This window comes from Lissotriton vulgaris, chromosome 4_1 (genome assembly GCF_964263255.1).
Source record: "Lissotriton vulgaris chromosome 4_1, aLisVul1.2, whole genome shotgun sequence".
In the NCBI taxonomy this organism is placed as follows: Eukaryota; Metazoa; Chordata; class Amphibia; order Caudata; family Salamandridae; genus Lissotriton; species Lissotriton vulgaris.
In genome coordinates, this window is record NC_141691.1 from 168,774,249 (window position 1) to 168,799,654 (window position 25,406).

Consider the following 25,406-nt stretch of genomic DNA (forward strand, 5'->3'; position numbering starts at 1 on the left):
TCACAGAGGTGTAACATGAGATCTGGCTTAAATACAAAGTCAATGTAGACCTCTTTGCACCTGAGGCAGCAAATTAGCCTTGCTGCATGATGCGGAAATGTTGGCAGTGTGTCAAGCAAAGTGTTGGGTAAACAAGAAAGGATGCTGTTGAAGTAATCCAGACAAGATGGGACTGTGGCAAGAGCTAAAACAATCTGTTGGGGAAATAAAGGGCAAGAGAGGATGCTCTGGAGCTGACATAAATGGTAGAATGTACATTTGATGACTGAGATCACATGGGGTGGGGTAAAGTTATCAAACATAACAATTAGATCGCGGACCCTCTGCACTTGCTTTGGAAGAGGCCCCATCATTGGCCAAGAGCAGGGAGAGGACCAGGTTTACCAAAAAGTACAAGCACGATTGCTATCTTCTGACCATTCAGGCAAAACCAATTGTGGTTCTCCCAACTTTGGACTTGCTTTGAGCAGTCTGCAGTCTGATGGTGTACCCCCTTAACTTCTTTCAATGGATCAGAGTATTGCCCACACACATGGAAATGCTCTTGGTTTGAGCAACCAATATGTGCACAACTAGAGCTTGGTATTCCCTGAAAAGGAAGAGATAAAGTGCAGAACCTTGTGGACTTCACACATGACAGGGATAAAGAAAGAACCCAACTTGAGGTTGTTGGTATGATTTGTCAGGCTCAAATCATACCATCACTGCACGTGACATTAGCCATCCGAAGAAGCGATTTATGCGTGATGGTGTCAAATAACGTAGAGATCTAGGAGCATGAAAGTGCACACTTGAACTTTGTACATTGCTGAGAACCTCTTTTCTCTGATGTTTAGGATTGTGGCATTCATGCTGAGCTGGGGCCGAAGCCTCACTGGACATTGGACCTCACTCAGCAAGAAGTTAGAAACAAAGACTGGTGAATAATTGAAATGTGACCACATATTCAGGACTACTTGCTATGCAGGGGGTTCAGCGGAGATCTATAGTTGGTCTCAAGGTCAAGGTCATCATTTGGTTTTTAGATAAATGCGTGATGATTTTTCGAGGATTATCTCCAGTGGAGACTAATGCAGGTTAAAGACAGTGATAACAGGAGATGCCCTGCGGATGTCGAATACTAGAACAGAGTTTTTTTAAAGAGGCCAGAATCTTTACGGTGGCAGATGCCACGACCATGGAGAGCATGATCAACAGTGTTAGAGCTCTGGGGATTAGAGAACTAAGAGAAATGGGAGTGTGGGGATACAAGTAACAATCTTACCTCCAGCAAGATCCAGCGACCTTACCGGTCCTCCCTCTTCGATGAGAGACCGATTAATATCACTACTTGGCCATGATGGTGGCGCACACTACTCAGAAACATTTACAATACAATATCCGAAGAATCGTCGAAGGCTTCCACTCCTCCATTCAATTCTGGAATACTCTTCCTCTATCCCTCATGAGAGGTGTGGCCATATAAAATGGTCCTTCTGCCATGGTGCCTCTGCTGTATGCAAAGCTTGTATGATTGTATCCCCTCGGCTGTCGTTCGGCAACTGAATACCCTGCTCTCCTCTTTGATATGTGTGGGGGGGACATTCCTGAGTTGCAAGGGACATTTTGTTCCGCTCACTGGAGGAGGAGGGCTTGTCAGTCCCAAATCTGGAGCAATATTAATTGGCCTTGAACTAAAACATGCAACACACTAACTCACAGAATGGGATAATAGAGAGAAGTTGCTACTGGACACCTCTTGTACCTTCACATTACCTCAGATCCTGAAGGCAGGAGGGAGAGGGGTAGGGTTACGTGCCATTCCTGGTGAAACACACTGTAGTGCTGAGGGAAGGTAAAGTCAAACTGATTTTGAAAAATGCCCCCATGCCAGGGAGTTTACAGTCTGGGACCTGCCAGCATTTGGGGCTCTCACAAGTTCGGTGGATATGTCCTCCAGGCGGGAAAGTGGGAGCGAAACCTTAGAAGCCACCCGAGATAGTTTTAATTTGGGAATGGGACACTTCCTCCAACACACCCACCTCTTGGCAATCGCCAGAGGAATCTGGAACTCTTTCCTCGAGTCCCTACCCTCTTCACACTCATTACAAGTCCAACTGGAGATAGGAGGAGGGTGACACCTGGCGACGCACTTCCACAAGGCCATGTTGGCAGACAGACTGCATATTCCGCCCCCTGGGGCAGAGAATTTAGACTACAACTTGAGGACGCATAGTGGGCAAGATTGTGTGGCCTGGTACAGTCCATCTCTAGCAACGCTTGATTCAAGCTCATGCACTTTCACTTTCTACATCGGACATATACAACGACGTCCATGCTATACAGAATAGACCCTTCTAGGTCCCGGTGATGCCCCCATTGCTGCTACCCGATGGGATCTTTTCTCCAGCTCGCTTGTTTCTGCTCGACAGCTAATTCCTTTTGGGTGAGGGTGGCAGAGAGAGCAACAGTGATGGTGACTCTCCCCTGTCCGGTGGACCAAATTACTTGCATTATGGTGGACATATACTGCAAAAAAGGTCATTAAATAGCGTTCACATTTTTTAATTCACTCCTTGTCCTTGCCAAATGGCACATTGGAATCACCGGGTTGGGCACAGGGCCCAACTTGGAGTGCTGGGAGCACGAGTGGCAGAGTGGGTGGTAGCTGAAGAGTGGAGATAGAAAAAGTGCAGAAGTGATGGCAAACTGACTGAGGACCTGGATGTCTGGGATGGACTGCTGGCTGCTTTCCTAGACTCATCTGGCTCACAAGAGGCTTCTGGGAATTAGATGGATACTTTCTCCAAGTCGACTTCTGCTTAGAGTGGGGAGGCACCGACGCTCCCATATTGCTATCATACTCTGTACTGCTTGCTTGTGGTTGCCATAGATTGGCGATTACACAATGTGTATTGTATTCTTACAGAATGTGAGGTGGGTTTAGAAACGTACCTCCATGTCAATAGATTTATTTCGGATGGGAAATGTTTATTGATGACTGTCTTTTTCTGTGTTGATGTAAAACATGTTTTACAAAAAACAAACTTACTTCCAAGTATGGTGATTTCATCAGTAAAAGAATGACATTAGGTTATAGCGAAGATAGTTGTTAATACCTTAGAGACTGTACATAGTTCTTGCAAAAATGATTTGGCGAAGGTCTTTGCTTCATTTGACATGTCTTGTTCTAGCCTTGTGCTGACAGTCTTATAATCACAGGGGAAATCCTACAGAACAGTAGGCGAGCTGGCAATTGAGATTTAGCTCATCATCTCTAAATATCTCCAGAGAAGGTCATGATTGAACTATTTTTCTTTGTTTTGCAACTTAATTTTTAAATGTTTAATGGTGCTAGTTGACTGAGCATGTTAGATTCAAGATGTTTCAGATTAATCGACATGAAGTTAGAAGAGGGGTAGAGTTTATATTTGAGTGCAGGTTCAGGATTCGTGAACTCACAGTGATCAGTTGGTCTAGGCAACAAGAACAAGGACTAACAAGTATGTCTAGAGCTCAGCAGATTAAGGATAACATTTTTTATGACATAATGGTCAGACCAGTAATGCATTTCTATTCTGAGATCATAAGGTAATTGAAAATATAAGTTCCAGAGTGAGATTTAGTGTGCGAGTAGGGGAAACCAATGTTGACATAGATAGCTTAGGCATATTTGCTGGATGTCAGTGGGGCGGGGTTCGGACGGCCCCCGGCCGTCCTCCGCACATGCCCACCGTCACGTGGGACAGCTGGGGGCCACCCACAGCACTGCACGGGTTAAATGCATCCCGTTTTTCTGTATTTAAAAGCACTCCCAGGTGGTTTGCTGACCCCAGCAGGCCACCATCCCTGGGAGTACCAGCCATTCCTGATGGGGTCGCAAATTGCAACAGCCTTATTAATTTTCATGAGGCATGCAATTTGCAACCCCATTAGGAATCACTAACAGTGTTTGAGACACTGTTATACATCCAGATTTGCAAGTCGCAAATTGCAAGTGAGTCGTAAATTGTTGGGTTGTTCATCTGGCCCTATGTCCCTTGGTGCATGACCAAATTGCTCAGCACATCTGCACTCTATTTAAAGTATTCCTATTCATATATCATTTTAGTGTATAATGTGGCTTTATCTGGTTTTATTTATCCCCTGGGTGCATGAATATGCTCTCAAATTGGAATAATTATTGAAATTACAAAGTCTACAGCATACTGCTTTCAATAACCGACCATGCAGAGTAGCATCAGCAAGATGGTAAGAAAGAAAACTTTCTCTTAATCATTCATTTACGCAGCACCAAATCTAAGAGTTGCTTGCCAGAACAGTTGATGAAGTTATAGGGTTATATTTAAATGTTTCTGTACCAGAAAGAGTACTATTGATCCTCCTGGCCGCAGCGCCTTACCTGGAGCTCCCACGTTACCAGGGACACCAGGGAAACCAGGCTGTCCAGGTTCTCCTTGTTTTGTCGTAGTTTGGCCAGGTTCACCTTTTTCACCTGAGAAGAGAATATTAGGTATTTTAGCACAAAGCAAAATTACATGCATTTTTAACAGTCTTCTTATTTGCAATTTTCAAGGCCTCCTAGGAATTATAAAGCTGTGAGAATGAAATTGCATTGAGCTATTTAGGTTATTCCTAAACTCTAAGCAAGACATGTTCTACTTACCACAGTAATATACGGAGAGTATGGGAAGGAAGATTGCTCTTTATATAATATATCAAAATTAGATCTTTTGTGTAAAGAGTCCAGGGGTGCCCTTATGAGTGGACAGAGGGCTTGCTATGGCAATCCCATGGTGCTCTGCTAGGGGCTAGGCTGGTCAAGCAGCTGTAGGCTTATGACAGAGGAGTGCAAGACATCTACAAATACACACAATAGTCAATAAGTGAGACACACGTCTCAATAAGGAGATCCACACCAATTTATAAAAATAGCAAGAATCTTTATATATGTTTAGGCATCAGAAGAAAATCGTTTAGGTAAGTATGTTTTTAAATATGAATTCTTTTTAATTCAAAAAGACAACAGTGCACTTTCTAAAGGCTGCAATGTTATCCTAAGGAAGGAAAAATCAATGTGGCATCCAAGTATAGTAAAGCGACTCTACAAGACCGATCTCCAGGAGTTAAGGTGAGTGGTTGGCAAGGTCCAAGGCAGCACCAGCAGAACACCACCAGCAGGACTAGGGTGGTGGGGTGCAGAGCTGCAAAACAGTGTTGACTGCCCAATATTATTCTATGGAGAACAGTCGCAGTAAAAAGAGGCTACAGGCTTTGGCTGGGAAACCAGTCGGACTGAACCAACAGGGGGGCTCAGGCCTCACAATGCTAGTGGACGTAGGGGCACCATTGGTCCGGGGACCGGTGCAGATGTGTCCTTAGGGATTTGGTTTTCTTACCGGGAGCAGTCGCAGTAGAGGTGGGCCTGCATGCAGAGGCTGCAGGCGACATCTTGAAGTCCATGAGAGATGTCACCACACTGTACTCAGTCTCTGGAAGGTTAGGGGACCATGATGACACTGTTGTCCCACTTCAACTAAGGCTTGGAGCGATGGATGCAGTGGTGTCTTCATGTGTCGGGTTTTGGAGTCCTTCCAGGGGTCTTTAGATGCCTGCAGGTCCTCTGCTTCTATGGAAGTCTTGGTTCCTGGATGAAATGCCGGCAGGTCTCCCAAGCTTTGGGGACTCAGCAGATAAGTCGACATTTGTGGCAATTGGCGAATGCAGGAGGCACGAAAGCAGTGTTGGCACCAAGTCAGTTGCTGTATCTTCTGTTATCGTAGGATGCAACTCATGTCGTCCTTCTTCGTCTTTCATGTCAGCGGGATCTGTTCTTCTGGTGCCAGGAGCTCCCCCAAATACTGAATTTAAGGGTGTTAGGGGAGTGTAGGGTAGTATTCAATGGGCTACTGACCATTGGAGTCACATGTCCCCTATACGACCACTTCCTGTGGAAAGTGGGCATAACCCTCTCTAAGAATTCCCAAGTATGCCATTACAAAGATGGCTACTTCTGAATAGTTGTGTATACCTCAGTTTAGCCCACCTTAGGGGTGATACTGGCCGGGGGATGGCTGACTAGCTAATTTTCCCGTCTGTCCAATTGCCAAGGAGGTCTCTGGATAAAGAGGGTTGGCTTCCCCTCCTGTGAGGGGAGCTAGATTCACCTATCAAATGCAGCAGCTCTTTGAATCTTGCCAACCTAGGAAGGTTAATCTGCAGGTCATCCTGTGGGAGGGGGTGTGACACCCTCTTCCCTGACAGGCTTTTGTTCTGGGTCTCCTGAGAGTAAAAGGCTCTCACCCTGGGAAGTCAGAACAGTTTCTCAGGTGGCAGGCTGGCAGAATCTAGTCAAGGAGCACACCAGAGGCAGGAAGGTTTTCGAGGGGACCTCTAAGGTACTCTCTGTGTGCATATTTATTTATTTATTTATTTGATTTCTTATATCGCACCAGAATCGACCCCAACGGGGTATCTCCGCGCTTTGCACGCCAGGATGGTAAAGTATGTATCTCTGTAGATAAGTTATGGGCCATTATTCTTCCAGGAACAAGGTTGTCTTGAGCATTTTCCTGAAGGATATATGGTTGGTGTTTTGCCTGAGACTAAGGGGCAGATTATTTATTGTTAAATCCAACACTGGAATCAGTGTGGGTTAATCAATATGAGATATTTGATACCAAACATCCCTATTTCCCTCTAGTTGGCTGGGCCGCCCCATTTGCAAGATGACGGGGACTGAGAGTTGTGCTTCACCTCGCCTCCCCCACCTGAGAGGATGGGGTTGGCAAAGGTGGGCATACCTCTCCTCCTAACTTGGTTTTCCAGCATATTCTCCCACCTAATGTGGGGGTCAGAACAGGTGGGGGCCAGTTTCTGGGAGCAGAAAATGTCTGGGGTAGCTCACATAGGCGGCAGGCCTTTGAAGCTTTACCTTCGTGGACCCTGCCCATCTAGGGGGAGGAGTCTTGACTTTGTTTCAGGACCCAGAAAGCGGCAGGCTCTCGATCCAGGGGTCCAGAAACATGGCTGGTGGTTGCAGTTGGCGAGCAGCCACTCAGCCAGGACACTAGACATGGGTCGTTTCTCAGGGGGCATCTCTAAGATGCCCTTTGAGTGCATTTTTCGTTAAAACCTACACTGGCATTAGTGTGGGTTTATTGTAATGAGAAGTTTGATACCAAACTTCCCAGTTTTCAGTTAAGCCATTAGGGTGTTAAGGAGCTCGTAATGACAAACTCCCAGCACAATATACTCTTTATGGTATTACTGCACTTACAATGTCTAAGAATTGACTTAGACACTGTAGCGGCACAGGGTTCATGCACCTTTACCCTAATCACTGGTATAGTGCACCCAGCTAGAAGGGTGGCTTACCTATGCCAGGTGTAAGAAAGTGGCTCTGTATACACTGGACCAAAGTAAGGTACAGTGTGCACAGAGTCCACAGTCCCCAGAGGTTTGGCAGAGGTTAAAGTTAGATATAACCTTACTCTCTAAAGTGGTAGCTTGGTCGAGCAGTAAGGCAGTATTAGAGGACAGTGTAAAGCATTTGTTGTACACACTCAAAAACTGAACTCTAAGCCAATGGTTTGTATAGAAATATATAGTTGTTTTATTTTAGAACCAACATAGGTATCAAAGTATACTTTGTCAGAATGAGTTACTTTAGTTAAATACTTTTTAAATAGGCAATAGACTTTTTAAGTACAGTAGTTACAGTTGTTGCAATAGGCAACACAATTTCAAACGCAATGCAACATTGAGCTCAATGGGAATTTCTAGTTAAATACAATTAATTCAGTCCTGGGACATTTCCTGTAAACAATAGAGTAAAAGCGTTTTGGTTACAGTAGTGATTTTTAAGGAATATTATTGTATTTTGAAAGTTGACACTTGGAAACTTTTTCACATAGAATCACCAATGTTATCCTATAGGAGGAAATTCACTTAGCAGGTAATTAGTGTTATCGGTACTTTTTCTTACTCAGTGTTGGATCCTGGAACCAGCACTGGTGCACCTCCTGTAAACAATTGAAAGAATGTGTTTATGTCATACAGGCGATTTTTAACTAATAATTGTAAGTTTCAAAAATTGACAGAAACTTTTTCAGCAAAAAGCAGACAATGTTATCCTACGGAAAGAAATTTAAGTTACTGGTAAGTACGGTTAAAATTACTTTTTAGGGTCAGTGCTGGGCACCAAGATCCAGCACTGGGATCTCTCCTGTTAACAGGTGGGTAAATCTGAATTCGTTGTTCGGCTGATTTTAGATCAATATTTAAAAGTTTCAAAACTCCACACTTAGAAGAATTTCCAAGTGAAACCAGTCAATGTTACCCTCTAGAAGGAAAGTGAGTTATCGGCTTTTAGGTAAGTACTCGACTGGCAGAGTTAAGGTTCTGGGCATAGACTCAGGGGTCTCCCAGGGTCAGGTAGGTACAGTTGTTACACCCTCAACGGCACAGGGACAGCCGGGTGAGGAGGTAGTCAGGCCCAATGTTAGCCTATGGGCGGCAGGGGGCCTTTTGTTAGTGGCGGCTAGCAAGCAGGCCACGCAGCTGTGGGAGCTGGACTCCTGGTCACTTGCTCATGTCAAATGGGGAAGTAGGTTAGGACAAAGGTTGCACTCCCAGGGGCACTCTGGCAGCTGGGTACAGGGTGCTTTTGAGCCTTCGGGAGCTCAATGTTATTCAATGGGAGACTTGAAAGTTGAACAAAGGCTGCAGGTTCGGGGACGGAGATTCTTCAGGAGCGACCAACACTTCGAGGGGTAAGTTGGGATCTTGGAGGATAGGTAGGCACCCAGGAGTTGGGCACAGGGGGCCGTGGGGCACCGGGTGCAGGGGTATCTTTTGACGTCGGGAAATCTTACCCTCTGCTGTTCTCGGTTTGAGGGGTCCCTGGTTGTGAGGCTGCAGGCGTCTGGGTCGTCGAGGAGGGTACTTGGGTACGGGGGGATGTCCTCAGGGTCTTTGTCCACTCTGGCACCGGCCGGGCTCGGCGGGTGCAGAGTGAGCTGGATTCGCGGTTCCTGGCTGGGACCAGGGGTATTGCTTTTTGAGCAGAACCACTGCTTGTGGGAGTCCCAGTCTTGGTAGAGTCTCAAGGCAGTCATGTCCTCCGATGTTTTTTAGGTTGCTGACCACTGAAGGTGACGGAGTTTCGCAGGAGCAGGTTCAAGGATCAACAGGCCGGTAGGGCTGGGGTCAAGTCAGTTGGTGTCATCCTCTTGTGAGCAGCTGCACAGCAGGTCTTCTGATTTCTTGAACTTCTTGCTTGTTTTAAATCGGGATCTGAGGAAGGAAGGTTCATGGTGCCCCAAATACTACATTTAGGGGCCTTACAGGTAGAGTGAGGGCAGGGGCCAATGGGTCCCTGCCCTGGGGTGAGTACAGCCCCTATCCTGCTCCTCTCCTATGTGAGGGGGGCAGGAGCCTATCTCAGATTGGGCAGGGCTCCCCATCCTCAAGATGGTCAGAGCCCGGAGTTGTGCTTCACCTCGCCTCCCCCACCTGAGGGGTGGAGTTGGCACAGGCTGGCACACCCCCTTTCTTCACTTAGGGTTTCCCGCCAGTCTTCCCACCAGAGTGGGGGTCAGAACCGGTGGGGCCCAGTTGCTGAGTACACCAAGTGGCCTAGAGAAGCTCAGAAAAGGCGGCATGCCTTTGAAGCTTCCCCTGCCCATCCTGGGGGAGGAGACCTAGCACCTCACCCGGGATGTGCATTGTTGCAGGCCCAGGAGAGCGGATGGCTAGAGGGCCATAATGGCTAGAGGCATGTTGCTGGACCCAGGGGTCCAGCAACATGCCTGCTGTGTGGCAGCCTAGACAGCCCCTTAGACAAGAGGTGGATTGTAGTTTAGGTCAAGGGGCAACTCTAAGTTGCCCACTATCGTGCATTTTACATTAAATCCCACACTGGCATCAGTGTGGGTTTAATGTGCTGAGAAGTTTGATATCAAACTTGTCAGTCTTCAGTGTAGCCAATATGGTGCTGTGGAGTTCGTAATGACAATCTCCCAACACCATATACTCCTAATGGCATCACTGCACGTACAGTGCCCAGGAATGGCCCTGGGTACTGTAGGGGCACAGGAATCATGCACCTGTGCCCACACAATTGGCATAGTGCACCCAGCTAGAGGGGTGATCGAGGTATGCCAGGGCAGTGGGTTTGTGGGCATGGCACACAGGTATGTGTGCCATGTCGACTCTCTGTTTAGTTCTGCACCAAGTCACTCAGCCTGCAAAGGCAGTGTGTGTGTCAGGGTATAGGGCCCCTAAGCCCCTAAAGGTGGCACAATACGTGCTGCAGCCCTTAGGGGTCTTCTCTGGTCACAGTGCCCTGGGTACCTAGGGTACCATTTACCAGGGGCTGACCTGTGGCCAGTGATGCCAATTGGGTTTAGGTTTCAACACAGTTTTAGGGAAGGAACACAGACCCTGGGTACCTGGTTGGCAGGAACCCAGGGCACACTCAGTCAAAGTACACCAGCCATTCAGCAAAAAGTGTGGGTATACCATGCAAGAAAGATGGCACTTTCTCACACCAGGGCAGTGGTTTGTAGGCATGGCATACAGGGCAGCATACATCCCACCACCATAGCATAGGTCTTCAAATGACAGATAATCATCAAATCCCCATGGCCCCTATCCACCTATCCACTCCTGACAGTTCAAAAGGCAACCACATGGTCCAGACCCTGCGGACCCCAAGAGTGTTGATTGGTGTCCACAGGGAGGGAGTGGGGGGCACAGATCTCTTCTTGATAAGTGTTCCACTCCATGCATATCTGAGACCATTTGTTTGGGCAGCCCGTGCATTTTCCGCCGGCATACACCAGTCCATGTCTTGCTTCCAGTCGCCGAATTGCGGTGGCAGTGCGGCTCCCCACATTCGTGCAATTATAGAATTTAGCGACCATCGTCATCCAACGTCAACCAAAGACGTCCATGTGGAGGAGGTTGGTTTCATCCCAGATATTAAGGAGACACCACTTCGCTGTTGGCACCATAGTCCTCCCAGTACACCATTAAGGCAGTCAGCGACTGCTGTCCAATACCTTTGGAGTGACGGGCAAGTCCATATAATGTGGAAGAACCTCCCTTCCTGACCACATTTCTTGGGGCAGAGTGTCGAGTCTGTCTTTCCCATTTTGACCAGCATTACCCCTGCATAATAAGATGCACCAAGCGAAATCTGGATCAGATAGCAGCTTCCACGAATATACGAGTCAGCGTTAATCTGTTTCCAAGAACCCATCACCAGGGAGTTAAAATCATGCATCAGGAGTTGGTTTTCTGGCCTAGAAAGTATTTTTGGTTTTCATTGGGTGCCCTATATTTATGTGTAATATGCTTTCCTTCCCTGTAGCAAGAAAGAAATGCTTACCTGAACAATCAGCTTGTAGCTTGCCGTGTATTAGATTCACATGCATTACACATTTCTGCCATCTAGTGTTGGGCTTGGAATATTACATGTTGCTTTTCTGCGAAGCAGATGTGTTGGTTCCCCCTGAAACCCACAGTGCACCAGGTCACAGACTCATACGCCATATTGTGTTTTACCAATATGTAAATGTAAGCATTATTATGTCTGAGAACTGTAGTAAGAAGAGATCAGAAACAGTGTAGAAATGATCACAAGTGGTAACATGAGGTGGCATCCAGGGAGGCAGATAGTGTACACATGGATCTTCAGCATTACAATCTGAAAACTGATGGTTACCGATAACCATGGGGCCGAATTATATGTTGGAGGACAGGGACTCCATCTCAATGAAGTTGTTGCTGTGGGCGTTGTCGAGTTTCCGTCCATTTGATGCCGAGAGCCTCCTCGATTGACTTTAAACCTATGCTCCAGAAGCCCTTTAAAATTGTCACTCTCTTTTTCCCATTGTGCAACCTCCTCTTATGTCTGGTTTCCTCTTTCTGCATGTACACATTAGCTTGCTCCTTGTCAAATTGCTTCTTGTCAAATTCACCCCATGCTGTAGAGATGAGAGGGGTGTATGTGAATTCAGAAAGTTCTTCGGGCAGCAAATCTACTCCGAAAGGTAAGTAACCATTTCATGTTGCACCCTGAATTTTTTCTGGATTCAGATGTTGTGCATTGATTTTGTAGCAGTACCATCTTTCCTTGGGAGGTTGGGTTGATCATAGACAGAGTATGTATCTGCAAACAGGTGTTTTAATACTCATTGCCCCACCTGAGCTTTAATGTTAGACTGAAAGTTTGCGAAGTAATTATTTGTGAAGGTGTGTACCGAAGAACGTGTGGCTGCAAGGCCAATGACACTCCTTTGCTTTGTAACATGCCTTGATTGTCTGTACTATCCATCTTGCAATTATTCCTTTTGTGAATGGGGAGCCATTTCTTTTTTGTGTAAATGAGATGAAGAATTAGTTCCCCTGTCTGAAACTGCCTTTCTAACATCTAGTGTATGTAGGACCCTCTCTGCTTGTGTTTGAGGCTGGCTGAAGAATGCAGGCAAGTGTATGTCTTGGTTTACCCACAAATGTGATACCACTTTGGGTTAAACTGTGGGTTTGCTCTCATTACCACTCAATCCTTGTGCATTTACAGGTAAGGCTCTGGCGTTGTTCACTAACTTTTCCTAGAGACAGGAAGGCAATCAAGAAGGCTCTTTAAAAGTGAAATGCCTAAGTTCTACGTTATGGATAGGTTCAAAGGGTGGCTTCCTGGGTTGTGTCTGCACCAGCTTACGGTTCTACATGGCTGTTGGAGGTGCTATTCTCTTTGCTCCTTCCAGGAATTTTTGGATGACAGGTTTGGTGAAGAAGCTTCTCCCAACTACTCCTCTTGTGTATCCTATTATGGCTTTCAAGTGTACGTTGAGTGAAATGCAGAAAGGTTTCTTGTCTGGCACATGGCTTAGGTACCAGACTACTGTAGTGTCCTGTGTCCAAGCCTTACTAAGTTCTTTTCTCTTACGCCAATGTATGCATGTGGACTACTTTTGTAGAGAACTGGACTTTTGTTGCTGTTACCCGAAATACACTTTTTGTCCCCTTTTGTTTAGCTACTAGATGCTGGTTTTCGACTCTTCCAGTGCACCGAGGCCTGCTAACCGGACCTCAGTGCTGGTGCTCCTTCCCTTAACACTGTGTTGTCTAATTATACTACAATTGGCAAAGGACCTTAGGACCCCTGTAAGTTCCTAGTAAATGGTACTCCAGGTGTCTAGGGCAGGGGTACTAAGAGGGTCCTAAGAGCTGCGCCATATCTTATACCACTCTAAGGGACACACATACAAATTCCACACAGTCTGTGTGACATGGTGCAAACCATGAGTGAAAACACGACATGACACACTCCTGTGTGTCATGCCAAAGTCACTGCATCTAATATATGTAAGTCACCCCTACAGCAGGCCTTTGAGCACTCAGGCAGGTTGCATTATATTTTATGTGAGGACACATCTCCAAGAGCAGATATGCCCCTGTGATGTCTAGTTGTATTACTAGGTATGAAAATTGAACAGGGAAGCCATCTTAAGGTATGTTTTGGGCAGTGGTCATTACGAGTTACCTAGTGTAGGAAAGTGGCTCTGTATATACTGTTCCCAAATAGGTACAATGTGCACAAAGTCCACATACCCCAGAGGTTTGGCAGAGGCTAAAGTTAGATATAACCTTACTCTCTAACGTGCTAGCTTAAAAGCTCAATGGGAATTTTCAGTTAAATGCAATGAATTACTGTGTAGATTACTTTTCTAACCACAAGACTGGATCCCAGATTCAGTCAGGGGACATGTCCTGTAAACAGTTAAGTAAAAGCGTTTTGGTTACAGTAGTCATTTTTAAGGAATATTATTGTATTTTAAAAGTTGACACTTAGAAACTTTTTCAGTCGAAATTACCAATGTTATCCTATGGAAGGAAATTCAGTTTGCAGGTAAAGTATATTCACGTTACTTTTGTAATCCAGCACTGAACTCTGAAGTTCAGCACTGGGACATCTATCTAAAGACAGGTAAGTAATTACGTTTTGGTAGTTGGTACGATTTTTAAAGAACATTTGTAGTTTGCAAAAAATCGACACTTTCACAGAAAAACAGTCAATGGTTTCCTATGGAAGAAAATTCAGGTTACAGGTAAGTACGGTAAAAATTACTTTTCAGGGTTTGTGCTGGGCTAAAAGATGCGATACAAAAGGGGATGATGGACGGAGCGTTTGAGCGAATCAAACACTCACCCCCAGTCAACTGATCTGGGTTTAATCCATCATCATTCTTTAGCTCACTCTACCACCCCAGTTCAGACATGGCCATATGCAAATCAGTCTGACCCTGTGCCTCATGGGAACAGTCCAGCCCAAACTGCCAAGCCATGTCTTCCCTGGACCGGAAACAAGCATCCTGGGACCGGTTTCGGAATCATAATTCTCATCAGCCAGGCTATCTTGAATCCAGTGGCAAAGTGAGCAAGGGACTGACATCTGAGCATACCCTGCCAACTTAGGGCGAACAAAGCAATACAAAAGGGGATGATGGACGGAGCGTTTGAGCAAATCAAACACTCACCCCCAGTCAACTAATCTGGGTTTAATCCATCACCATTCTTTAGCTCACTCCGCCACCCCAGATCAGACATGGCCATATGCAAATGAGTCTGACCCTGTGCCTCATGGGAACAGTCCAGCCCGAACTGCCAAGCCATGTCTTCCCTGGACCGGAAACAAGCATCCTGGGACCGGTATCGGATTCATACTTCTCATCAGCCAGGCTATCTTGAATCCAGTGGCAAAGTGAGCAAGGGACTCACGTCTGAGCATACCCTGCCAACTTAGGGCGAACAAAGCGATACAAAAGGGGATGATGGACGGAGCGTTTGAGCAATTCAACCTCTCACACCCAGTCAACTGATCTGGGTTTAACCCATCACCATTCTGTAGCTCACTCCGCCGCCCCAGTTCAGACATGGCCATGTGCAAATCAGTCTGACCCTGTGCCTCAGGGGAACAGTGCAGCCCGAACTGCCAAGCCATGTCTTCCCTGAACCAGAAACAAGCATCCTGGGACCGGTTTCGGATTCATAATCCTCATCAGCCAGGCTATCTTGAATCCAGTGGCAAAGTGAGCAAGGGACTCACGTCTGAGCATACCCTACCAACTTAGGGCGAACAAAGCGATACATGGCTTGGCAGTTCGGGCTGGACTGTTACCATGATGCACAGGGTCAAGGCTGATTTGCATATGGCCATGTCTGAACTGGGGTGGTGTGGAGTGCAAAAAAACGATGGATTTAGGCCCAGATCTCTGTACTGGGGTGAATGTATGACATTGTTCTACATTCTGTCCATCAACTGTTGTTGGGCTAAAAGATGCAGCACTGAGGTCTCTCCTGATAACAGATGAGTAAATCGGAATTCGTTGTTGGGCTGATTTTAGGTGAATATTTTAAAGTTCCAAAACTCCACACTTAGAACAATTACTGAGTAAAACCAGTCAATGTTAGCCTATGAAAGAAAAGTGAGTTATTGGCTTTTAGGTAAGTACTCGACTGGCAGAGTTAAGGTTCTGAGCATAGACTCAGGGGTCTCCCAGGGTCAGGTAGGTACAGTTGGTACACCCTCAGCGGCACAGGGGCAGCCGGGTGCAGAGGTAGTTAGGCCCAATGTTATCTAATGAGAGGCAGGGGGCCTGCGGTTGCTGGATGCTGGCTAGCAGGCCACGTGGCTGTGGGAGCTGGGATCCTGGTCACTTGCTCAGGGCAAATGGGGAAGTAGGATAGGACAAACGTTGCACTGCCAGGGGCACTCTGGCGAATGGGTGCAGGGTGCTTTTGAGCCATCGGGCGCTCAATGTTATTCAATGGAGATCTTGTAAAGGGAACAAAGGCTGCAGGCTCGGGGACGGAGGTTCTCTGGAGCGACCAACACTTCGATGGGTAAGTTGGGATCTTGGAGGTTAGGTAGGCACCACGGAGTCGGGCACAAGGGGCCGGGAGGGCGCCGGGTGCAGGGGTGTCTTTTTGCGTCGGGAAATCTTACCGTCTGCTGGTCACGGTTGGTAGGGTCCCTGGTTCTGAGGCTGCAGGCGTCACCTGGGTCGGCGAGGAGGGTCCTTGGGCGCTGGATTCCAGGTCGGAATCGCTGAGGGGGCGTCCTCAGGGTCATTGTCCACTTGGGCACAGGCCGGGCTCGGCGGGTGCAAAGTGGGCTGGATTTGCGGTACCTGGCTGTTTGAGCAGAACCATTGCTCATGGAAGTCCCAGTCTCTAAGAGGGTCAAGGCAGGCAGGTCCTATGGGGTTCTCGAGGTTGCTGTCTGCAGGAGACGCCGGGTTTTAGCAGGAGCAGGTTCAAGGATCAACAGACCGGTAGGGCTGGGGCCAAGCCAGTTGGTGTCGTCCTCTCGTTAGTAGCTGCACGGCAAGGTCTTCTTCTTCCTGGCCTTCTTTCTTGTTTCGAAATCGAGATCTGAGGAAGGAAAGTTCAGGGTGCTCCTAAATACTAAATTTAGGGGCGTTGCAGGTAGGGTGAGGGCATGGACCAATAGGTCCCTGTCCTGGGGTGGGTACACCCCCTATTCTGCTCCTCTCCTGTGGGAGGGGGGCAGGAGCCTAGCTGTGATTGGGTAGGGCTCCCCATCCTCAAGATGGCAGTATCCCAAGGCTGTGCTTCACCTCGCCTCTCCCACCTGAGGGGTGGGGTTGGCACAGGCTGGCACACCACCTTTCCTGATGTAGGGTTTCCCGCCAGTCTTCCCGCCAGACTGGGGGTCAGAACCGGTGGGAGCCAGTACAGCAAGTGGCCTGGAGAAGCTCACAAAGGCGACATGCCTTTGAAGCTTACCCCTGCCCATCCTGGGGCAGGAGACCTAGCACCTCGCCCAGGATGTGCATTGTTGCAGGCCCAGGAGAGCGCGGGCTCTCCACCCAGGAGTCCTGCAACATGTCTGCTGTGTGGCGGCCTAGGCAGCCTCTCAGACAAGACATGGATTGTAGGTTAGGTTTCAGGCGGCATCTTTAAGATCCCCTTTGTAGTGCATTTTACATTAAATCCCACACTGGCATCAGTGCGGGTTTAATGTGCTGAGAAGTTTGATATCAAACTTGTCAGTCTTCAGTGTAGCTATTATGGTGCTGTGGAGTGCGTAATGACAACCTCCCAGCACCATATACTCTTAATGGCATCACTGCACTTACAGTGCCCAGGAAAGGCCCTGGGTACTGTAGGGGCACAGTGGTCATGCACCTGTGCCCACACCACTGGCATAGGGCACCCAGCTAGAGGGGTGACTGATGTATGCCAGGGCAGTAGGTTTGTGGTCATGGCACACAGATACTACGGGTTGTCTAATATGCAACTCTTATCAGTACAGGTTTGGGGCTTCAGGAGAGTTGGCTACTTACTTGAGCTATCCTCGACGAGCACCTAGGGCTTCATGAGCACGGTTCTTATGACATATGTCCCTTGTTGTTTCTTCCAAGATAAGCCCCCTATATGGCATCTTTCTCTCCCCCAGGTACCATACCCAATTGTGCCGGTCCCACGGGAGCAGTCTGCGGGGCACCTTAGTGAATCTCCTAGGGTAAGCATTGAGCCCTCCCTTCTATTATTCGCAGCGTTTTTGCCCTCATTCTCGACTGAGACTGTCCTTGCAAAACTAAGGGTATTTTGATTCCACAATACCCTTTTTAGTTAATGCTTTTAATTTCTTCTGTGTGTGGACATTGTAGAGTACTTGCGAACTAGTAAGCAATAGAGTTTTGTACTTACCACTACCCTCTGTTGCTTGTTTATACTTTTTTCTAGGTCGCATCACTAGAGTAGGACCAATGGCCTGCCCGCTTACTGACCTACATAATGAGGTTGTAATTTACATTATTTATTTCTCACTGTGTAGTACTGAACACCTAGGTCCTGAAGAATTGCCACTACAGCAAGAAACATGTTGACCTGATCTGAGGGTTGTAGATATTTTGCTGTGAACCTTCCCGGTGTATATCTCCCCTCCCACCCCTTTTAATCAAGGGAGTCAACCACGCTAATAAAGTACCTTGTGGATTGACCCACCTTTTTTAATCCACCTTCACTCCATGACTACACTTTTCTCTGCCCTCTCACACGCATGCACAATATGGCTGGAACAAAAGATCTCCGATAAAGAGCCCCGTTTCGGGAGCCCATCAGACATTGCAGCGCCATTCTGACGAGGAGCAGAACCCATATGATGAAGCATGACACCTAGTTTACTGGGTGTGTGAGGGTTTTAGTTCCAAAAGGGGATTTCCCCCTTTTCCTGTCCTCTACGCTACACTCGTACTGTTTTTCACATTTCCTCCGGGGAACTTTGTACCCTTCTTGTGTCACACAGGGATCTGTGCCATGTCGATTCTTTGTTTGGCTCTGCACCAGGACACCCAGCCTGCAAAGGCAGTGTGTGTGTGTCAGGGTGCGGGGTCCCTAAGGGTGGCACAATAAGTGCTGCAGTCCTTAGGGATATTCTCTGGTCACAATGCCCTGGGTACCTCGGGTACCATTTACCACGGGCTGACATGTGGCCAGAGATGCCAATTGGGTTTTAGTTTCCACACAGTTTTTAGGGATGGAACACAGGCCCTGGGCACCTGATTGGCAGGAGCCCAGGGCACACTCAGTCAAAGCACATCAGCGATTCAGCATAAGGTGGGGGCATACCATGCAAGAAAGATGGCACTTTCCCACACCCAGCTACACAATGGCTTCACTGAAAGTACTGATGTTTGGTATCAAACCTCTTATATTAATGAACTCACACCAATGCCAGTGTCAGAGTTATTAATACATGCACACAGAGGACACCGTAGAGGTGCCCAGGAAGACGTACTAGCCACTGGCGTGCTCACTGACTGGTTCATGGTAGTCTGCCACCACAGACAAGTTTCTGACCCCCTAGGGCAAGGGCCTCCGACCTCAGGAGGTCAGAAAAAAAGCCTGCTTAGGTGGAGGGTATTCACACCCTCTCCAACAGGTTGACCTGCTTTGTTTGTCCTAAGTTGGCAGAGTATGCCCAGACGTGGGTCCCTTGCTCCTTTTCCCACTGAATTCAAGCTAGCCTGGCTGATGAGGGGTGTTACCCCGAAACAGGTGAAAGATTGCTTGTTTCTGGTCGAGGGAAGTCCTGGCTTGGCAGTTGGAGCTGCACTGTTCGCATGAGGAACAGGGTCAAGACTGATTTGCATATGGCTGGGTCTGAACTGGGGCAACAAAGTGAGCTAAAGAACGATGATGGATTCAACCCAGATCTGTAACTGGAGGTGAGTGTCTGTGACTGGGGATGAGTGTCTGAAAGGTTTCAGTGCTCCGGCCATCATCTCTCTGTGTGTGCGCTTCACCCAGGAACCAAGAACTCCCAAGAAGTAGCAAACCTGCTTCCCTGCATCCTGCAGGCACCTCAGGACTCCTGAGAGGACTTTGTGACAACAGAAACCTGATGCCTGAAGACACCACTGCACCCATCGCTCCAAGCCCGAGTTGAAGTGGGTTAATGGTGTCATCATGGACCACCAGCCCTCCAGAGATTGAGTCCACTGTGGTTTTACCCCAAGTGAACTCTCTGACGTCGCCTGCAGCCTCTGCACACAGGACCCTTCCACCACAACTGCTTGTGGTAAGGAAAACCTGACACCTAAAGAAACGTCTGCACCCGTGGCCCATTGGCCATGGAGAAGAGGACCTTAGGTGTCCCTACATCACCGAGCATGATTCCTCTTTTGGGCAAGAGAGTTTGCAGTGGGAAAAGTGACTCTGGCTGCTTCTCTTCAATTTGGACAACATAAGTGTCTCTTTTATGCGGTCCCTGTAGAATGTAATATCATCAGAGGGTAAAAGCCTGGATCGGTAAGAGTTTCCTCTTCTGGCCAGTCATCATAGAGCTTCCTGATATTTTTCTGTATCTTCTGCTGCCTGAGAGGATTCCTGCTCATCTTGGCCTTCCACAGTCTCTTCTTCCCATGGTTACGGTATTTCAGAAGTGTCCAACTCGGCAAAGTCTTTGTCTTTCGATTGCTTCTGAGGAATTCAGTAGGATTTAAGGAAATCATCGAACTCAGGCTTCAGCTTCATTGAGGCCTCCATTTTGGTTTCAAGATGTTGATTCTTCCTTTCAACATTGAAGGCCTTTAGATCGATGTTGACTATGTCAGGCTTTCTGTTGGGGACCTGGATCCCCCTTTCACAGCACTGCTTCTCCTTCTCTCTTCCATGCTCAGGATCATCTTTCGGTATTGAGGCCAGTTCAAAGGGCTTTCCTCCTAAGGTGTCTTTATACCTCAACCCATGGGGTCCTTTGGCTTCTGTCTACCATTGATCATTAAGGTTTTCGGCATTATGGCTGGTTTCGCGTTCTTTGAGTCCAAAGATCTAGACTCGCCCATAGTGCATTCCTGGAGTCTCACCTGGCTTTTTTTTTAAGTCGGAGTCTCTTTTTTGTTGGTCTCAACAATTTCTTCAGAGTCGGAGAAATCCGCTTGCTTCACTTCAGTGTCTTAGTGGGTTTTGTCGACACGCGACAAACCCAGTTCTTTGAGCGACTCTTACTTGTGCTGGGAATGCACAATGGCGTGGTGTGCTGACTTCTGCTTATCTCTTGCTTTGAGTGTCTTCTGCTGGAACTCAGCACATGCTGCGCATCACTCCGACTTGTGACCCTTCCGGAAGCAAAGTTTGCACATGCAGTGGTTGTCCTTCTGTACGTATTTGCTGTGACAGTTAAGGCAAAATCTAAATGGGATGTGCTCTACACCCCTTGATCGTTCACATGGTCAATGTCTCAGTTTTAAAAAAAACTCAATGTTATTCAGTTTTGCTCTGCGCTTTAATGCTCCTCTTTCGAAGTCTATTTGCAGACCATTCAAAAAAATCCTTTGACAATCGGTGTATCCTAGAATCTTTCAATGAAAATGTTTGTCTCCTCTCCTCTGACTCTGGAGTCCTTGACTGTGCTTCGAGACACAGCAGAAGAAAAAAGAATCTGAAGGTAGTGACCACGGCACAGGGTTTCTAGGCGTAGTCGCACGTCATTTAAGGGGAGATATGGTATCTAATTGTTGACAACTCAATAATTCACACAACAAATACAAAAAACTGAGACAAATTACTAAAACAATACAATTCTAGTCCCATCCACTAGATAGAGGGATATGTACAGCATGTATAGCCAGAAAATATTTGTGCTGCAAAACCTCTACCTTCATTAGCTTATTTTGTACAAAATGGGATCAACCCTCAAATCAGATCTCAAGCAGTAATTCTTCCAGTTATGTACAGTGACTTTTAAGTTAATGCCAAAAACATTTCCTCTCTCAAGATACTAAAGCAAGAGTGCTTTTCATGAAACCATTTAGCTAGACTTCTCATAGACAAATGAGATTTAAGGGAGAATTTACTTGGAGGAATCGTGCATGGATTAAGGTAGAGTCTGGGAACCAGAAGCCACCAAGACCTTTCTTTTATACTAAACATCTGTGGAGTGAATATTAAAAAGCTCCAAAGGCAGGAGAAATACATCTGCAAAAGGCACGGAGTAAGCTTCACCAGGGAAGAGTATAGCAAACAAGGATTGACCTTTTGACTGACACACAAAAACAAAATCCATTAAATACATCTAAGCTGTTGTAGTAAAAATATTTTAAATCAACTAACCTGGGACTCCTCTAGGACCTTCAAGACCAGATACACCTTGGACACCTTTCTCACCCGAAGGACCCTGTGGACCGAAGCCAGGATTGCCCGCAGGACCCCGGTCACCAGGAAGCCCCGGCGGTCCTTGATCACCTGGAAAACCTCGCTCTCCTTTCGATGAAAAACCACCCTTCAAAAAGACATACAATTTTTTACAACATACTGCAATAAATCTAAATAGCTTTTTGTGTGAATTATTCTTACCCAAGAAAGTTTTAACCTAAAAACAGTCATTCAAGCCTATGACACATATGAAATGTAATCAATGTACCTACATGTCACAGAGAACCCTTGTATAATAACAGTACAAAATTAAATTCTAATTTGCAACATTTTTGGATACCTAAATTCTGACTTTCATGTGCAAAATATGCCAACTGAGGGAAAAAATAACAGACTAAGGGTCTATTATAATGGCGGGCGGATGGTGGTGATCCGCCCGCCATTATTCACCGGCTGCCTCCCATTTACCCCCCACCATATTAGTATGGTGGGGGGACCCCGGCGGATGGAAAGAACGTCCGCCGGTTTTCTGCCGGTCAAACAGGTGACTGGGCGGAAAAGGGGCTTGATATGGATATCAAGATGCAGGCGGTGATGTGCCTTTCCATGGCGACGTTGCCGCCATGGAAAGGCATGCGGAGTCTGCATGTGGGGGCCAGTTGCGGGCCCCCAGGGTGTTTGGGGGGGTGCACATGGGGGGTACCTATGCGGTGCCTGCCACGTTGCGCATGCAAATGCACAAGGTGCATCAACAGCATTGTGTTGGGCGGTGCTGTGAGCACCGCCCGCCACAATGTTGTGGATGGGGGATGCCACTGTGGCATCATAATTGCTGGTGCAGGACTGCCGCACCACTGGCGGCTGGTCCCAGCACCGCTAGGGTGGCGGGCAGACGGAAGTCCACCCGCCATCCTAATAGACCCCTAAGTATCTCCAGATTTGCATCTACAGATGGATCTTAAGACAGGAACTAGATGGGCCTCGAGGTAGTTGACTGTTGTCAGTATATCTGTATATCAATAGTTTCTGTCATATTTGTGTTGACTCTAAGGAATGAGCTGCTTATTGGTCCAGCAGCCAGTGTCCCACTGGTAAATTCTAAGCAGCCAGATGAGAAATGAAATGGATAACTGACCGATTAAGCAAATCACTCAACACTATGCTCATATTTTTATTACTGGAAACATCTCCAGAAGTATCACTAAGGGTTATCAATATAGTCTGGTAAATGCTGATGGATCAGGTCATTTGAAGGGCCACAAACACCACAGTTAGGGTTTCAGAAAATATTCTGCCTCCAACTGGTAACTTGTTAAAGCGTGGGATCTGCCACATTAGCTTCTGAGGCTGATAGAGTGTCCTGTGAGGAGCACACAGGTGGGTTTAGTTTTTTAACTATTCAAGGGCATTGAATATTAAGGTGCCAAGTATATAGTTCCCAATGAATGACAGATATGATCAAGTGTGATATTCTGAAACATTTTAGGCCATTTAAGATTTTCTTTAAACGACTTAACGTTAAGATGTTACTGTTGTAGATTATTGGCCTGAAATCTTCCACTCTTCTCACAATGGCTGAAACTTGCACACAAACGTAGTGCAATAATTGTGGTGACTTGTAGCTAAGTGTCCTTTTATGGTTCAACAACATCTCACAAAGTCTTGATTTACAGGAAAGTTGAATAGGTTTCCAATTAACATTAACAGTTGGGTACTATGGGAATAGATGAGCTATGATGATATTTTTGCTTTCTCTCCACTAATGCACATCCAAACCTACAGTCCCTCCTTTACACCCTGTCACTATTGAATCTGGTGAAATCAGACTAGACTAATCAATCAAGCGGGATGAAAATGATGTGTCGTTAGCATAGAAATCACAACTACTGACAGCATTCAGATGGAGAACCACCATGTAACAAGAAACATAATTGCTCTACCTATGGTCAATGCACAAAATGAAAAACTTTGCTATATTGGACAAAGGTTTCTAGACCCAGTAACTAGATTGCAGAATAATGCAGAGTATGTGAATATAGTACATGTGTGTGCTGTAAAAACATTCTGGCTACCAGTCTGCTACAAAACACTCTTACTCCTCAGCTTGATGACTGTTTTATTGTAAGCAGTATTTTTCCGGAAATTACACTAAAAGTATAGAGCTACAAAAAAGGCAATAACTTGCAAGTTTGGCAGTCACAATCAGAGAGGTAATCAATAATTGCTAACAATTATGCATTCAATGAAGCAAGCCATCTGCTCCAATCTTCATTTGATGAGATTAAATATATAATATTTAAAGATATACTATTTAAGACTAAAGTATCTAACAAACAAACTAGTATATTGTTGGCTAGGTTTCTGCACAAAGCACTTTGTGATCCCAAACATGTTGACTACGAGTGATGACAACAGACAGAAATGCTTCTTAACAGCTGTAGAACGCCACTCAGACAACATAATCTAGAAGGGAACATGGCCTTGGTATTGTACAAATGAAAGTTCAACCAAGCCATCTTTTCACCGATTCAGATGATATGTCCATGTAAATGATTAACTTTGGAGTCTGAAATTGTGTTTTCTCGTATATATGTGTTGGTATTTTTATGCCTTTGGAATGGTGCAATATTTGTAGAAGTGATTTTATGGATAACATGCAATGTATTAATGTAAGTTTTGAATTAATTCATTGATTTGTTTATATGGTTTTAATTAAAGAAATATTTTGTACAACTTGATTTGATGTGGTAGATGTGTAATCCTATTGAATTTTGAGGTTTCATTTTTGGATGCGTTATTTGTTTGGATTGCAGATATAGTGTATATGTTCGTTTAGTTAGTTCCAAAGGGAATCAGTTTGTAAACGTGTGAAGAGTACCTCATCCCTTTGGTCAGAAGGGTCTCTCTCTGTAATGTACACATCATAACGTTGTTTTGCATGCCATCAGTAATCGAAACAGGTGATCCTCCTACATGGAAAACACCTATTATGTATATATGTGATATTATTTGGATTGGTATAATTATATCTTATCTTATCATGGCTTCCGCGTCCAAATATTTTAGCAGCCATTTGCATTTGGCCACAATAGGTGCATGGCAATTGTTTGAAAAAGTTCTAACTGCATAGTCGAGTAATATGCTACAGCATTCACACTAATATTCATAGTTTTTACACATCAATGTTGAAAACAAAACACTTACAGGTTCACCTTTTGGACCTAGAAGGCCTGGAAGGCCATCTCGTCCAGGACTTCCATCCAAACCAGGGTTACCTGGAAGTCCTGGAAAACCAGGGTCACCTCTGTCTCCTTTTATTCCAGTGCCAAATGAATCTCCAGGGTCACCTTTTGTGCCAGGTGTACCAGGGAGCCCTTGTCTTCCCGGAAGACCCTGATGGATGAAGGATAAAAAAGGATAAATAATATGTGTGCTGTATTTTTATGAAACAGCCATAGTTTAGTCAAACTAATGTGGCAAATTACTAGTCAACATTGTGGAAATCCTTATACAGTCGCGACTCTGGATAATACATTCAAATCACAATTCAGTACACCTGAAACTTTAAAGAGCTCTTACTGTTGATCCTGGGGGACCACTAAGGCCGGGCAGTCCTTGATCACCTTTCTGTCCTGGATAAGAAGAAGGACCAGACAGAAAGACAAAGGCACACATTTTAGAAACATTATACAGTGTGGAAATGTGCTATCTAAAAATAGAGCTCACCTATG

The 25,406-nt window shown here is 46.2% G+C and overlaps 1 protein-coding gene across 1 annotated transcript in view; it reads right to left on the bottom strand.

Moving 5' to 3' along the window:
• Positions 1–25,406, bottom strand: part of COL4A5 (collagen type IV alpha 5 chain) — a 448,329-nt gene that overhangs the window by 196,824 nt on the left and 226,099 nt on the right. Inside the window, exons 23-26 of the mRNA XM_086918465.1 lie at positions 25,255–25,307; positions 24,880–25,068; positions 21,634–21,802; positions 4,382–4,474 (exon numbers count right to left, since the gene is read on the bottom strand). Of these exons, the coding sequence (XP_086774591.1) occupies positions 4,382–4,474; positions 21,634–21,802; positions 24,880–25,068; positions 25,255–25,307 (504 nt within the window). The remainder of the gene's footprint in view (positions 1–4,381; positions 4,475–21,633; positions 21,803–24,879; positions 25,069–25,254; positions 25,308–25,406) is intronic.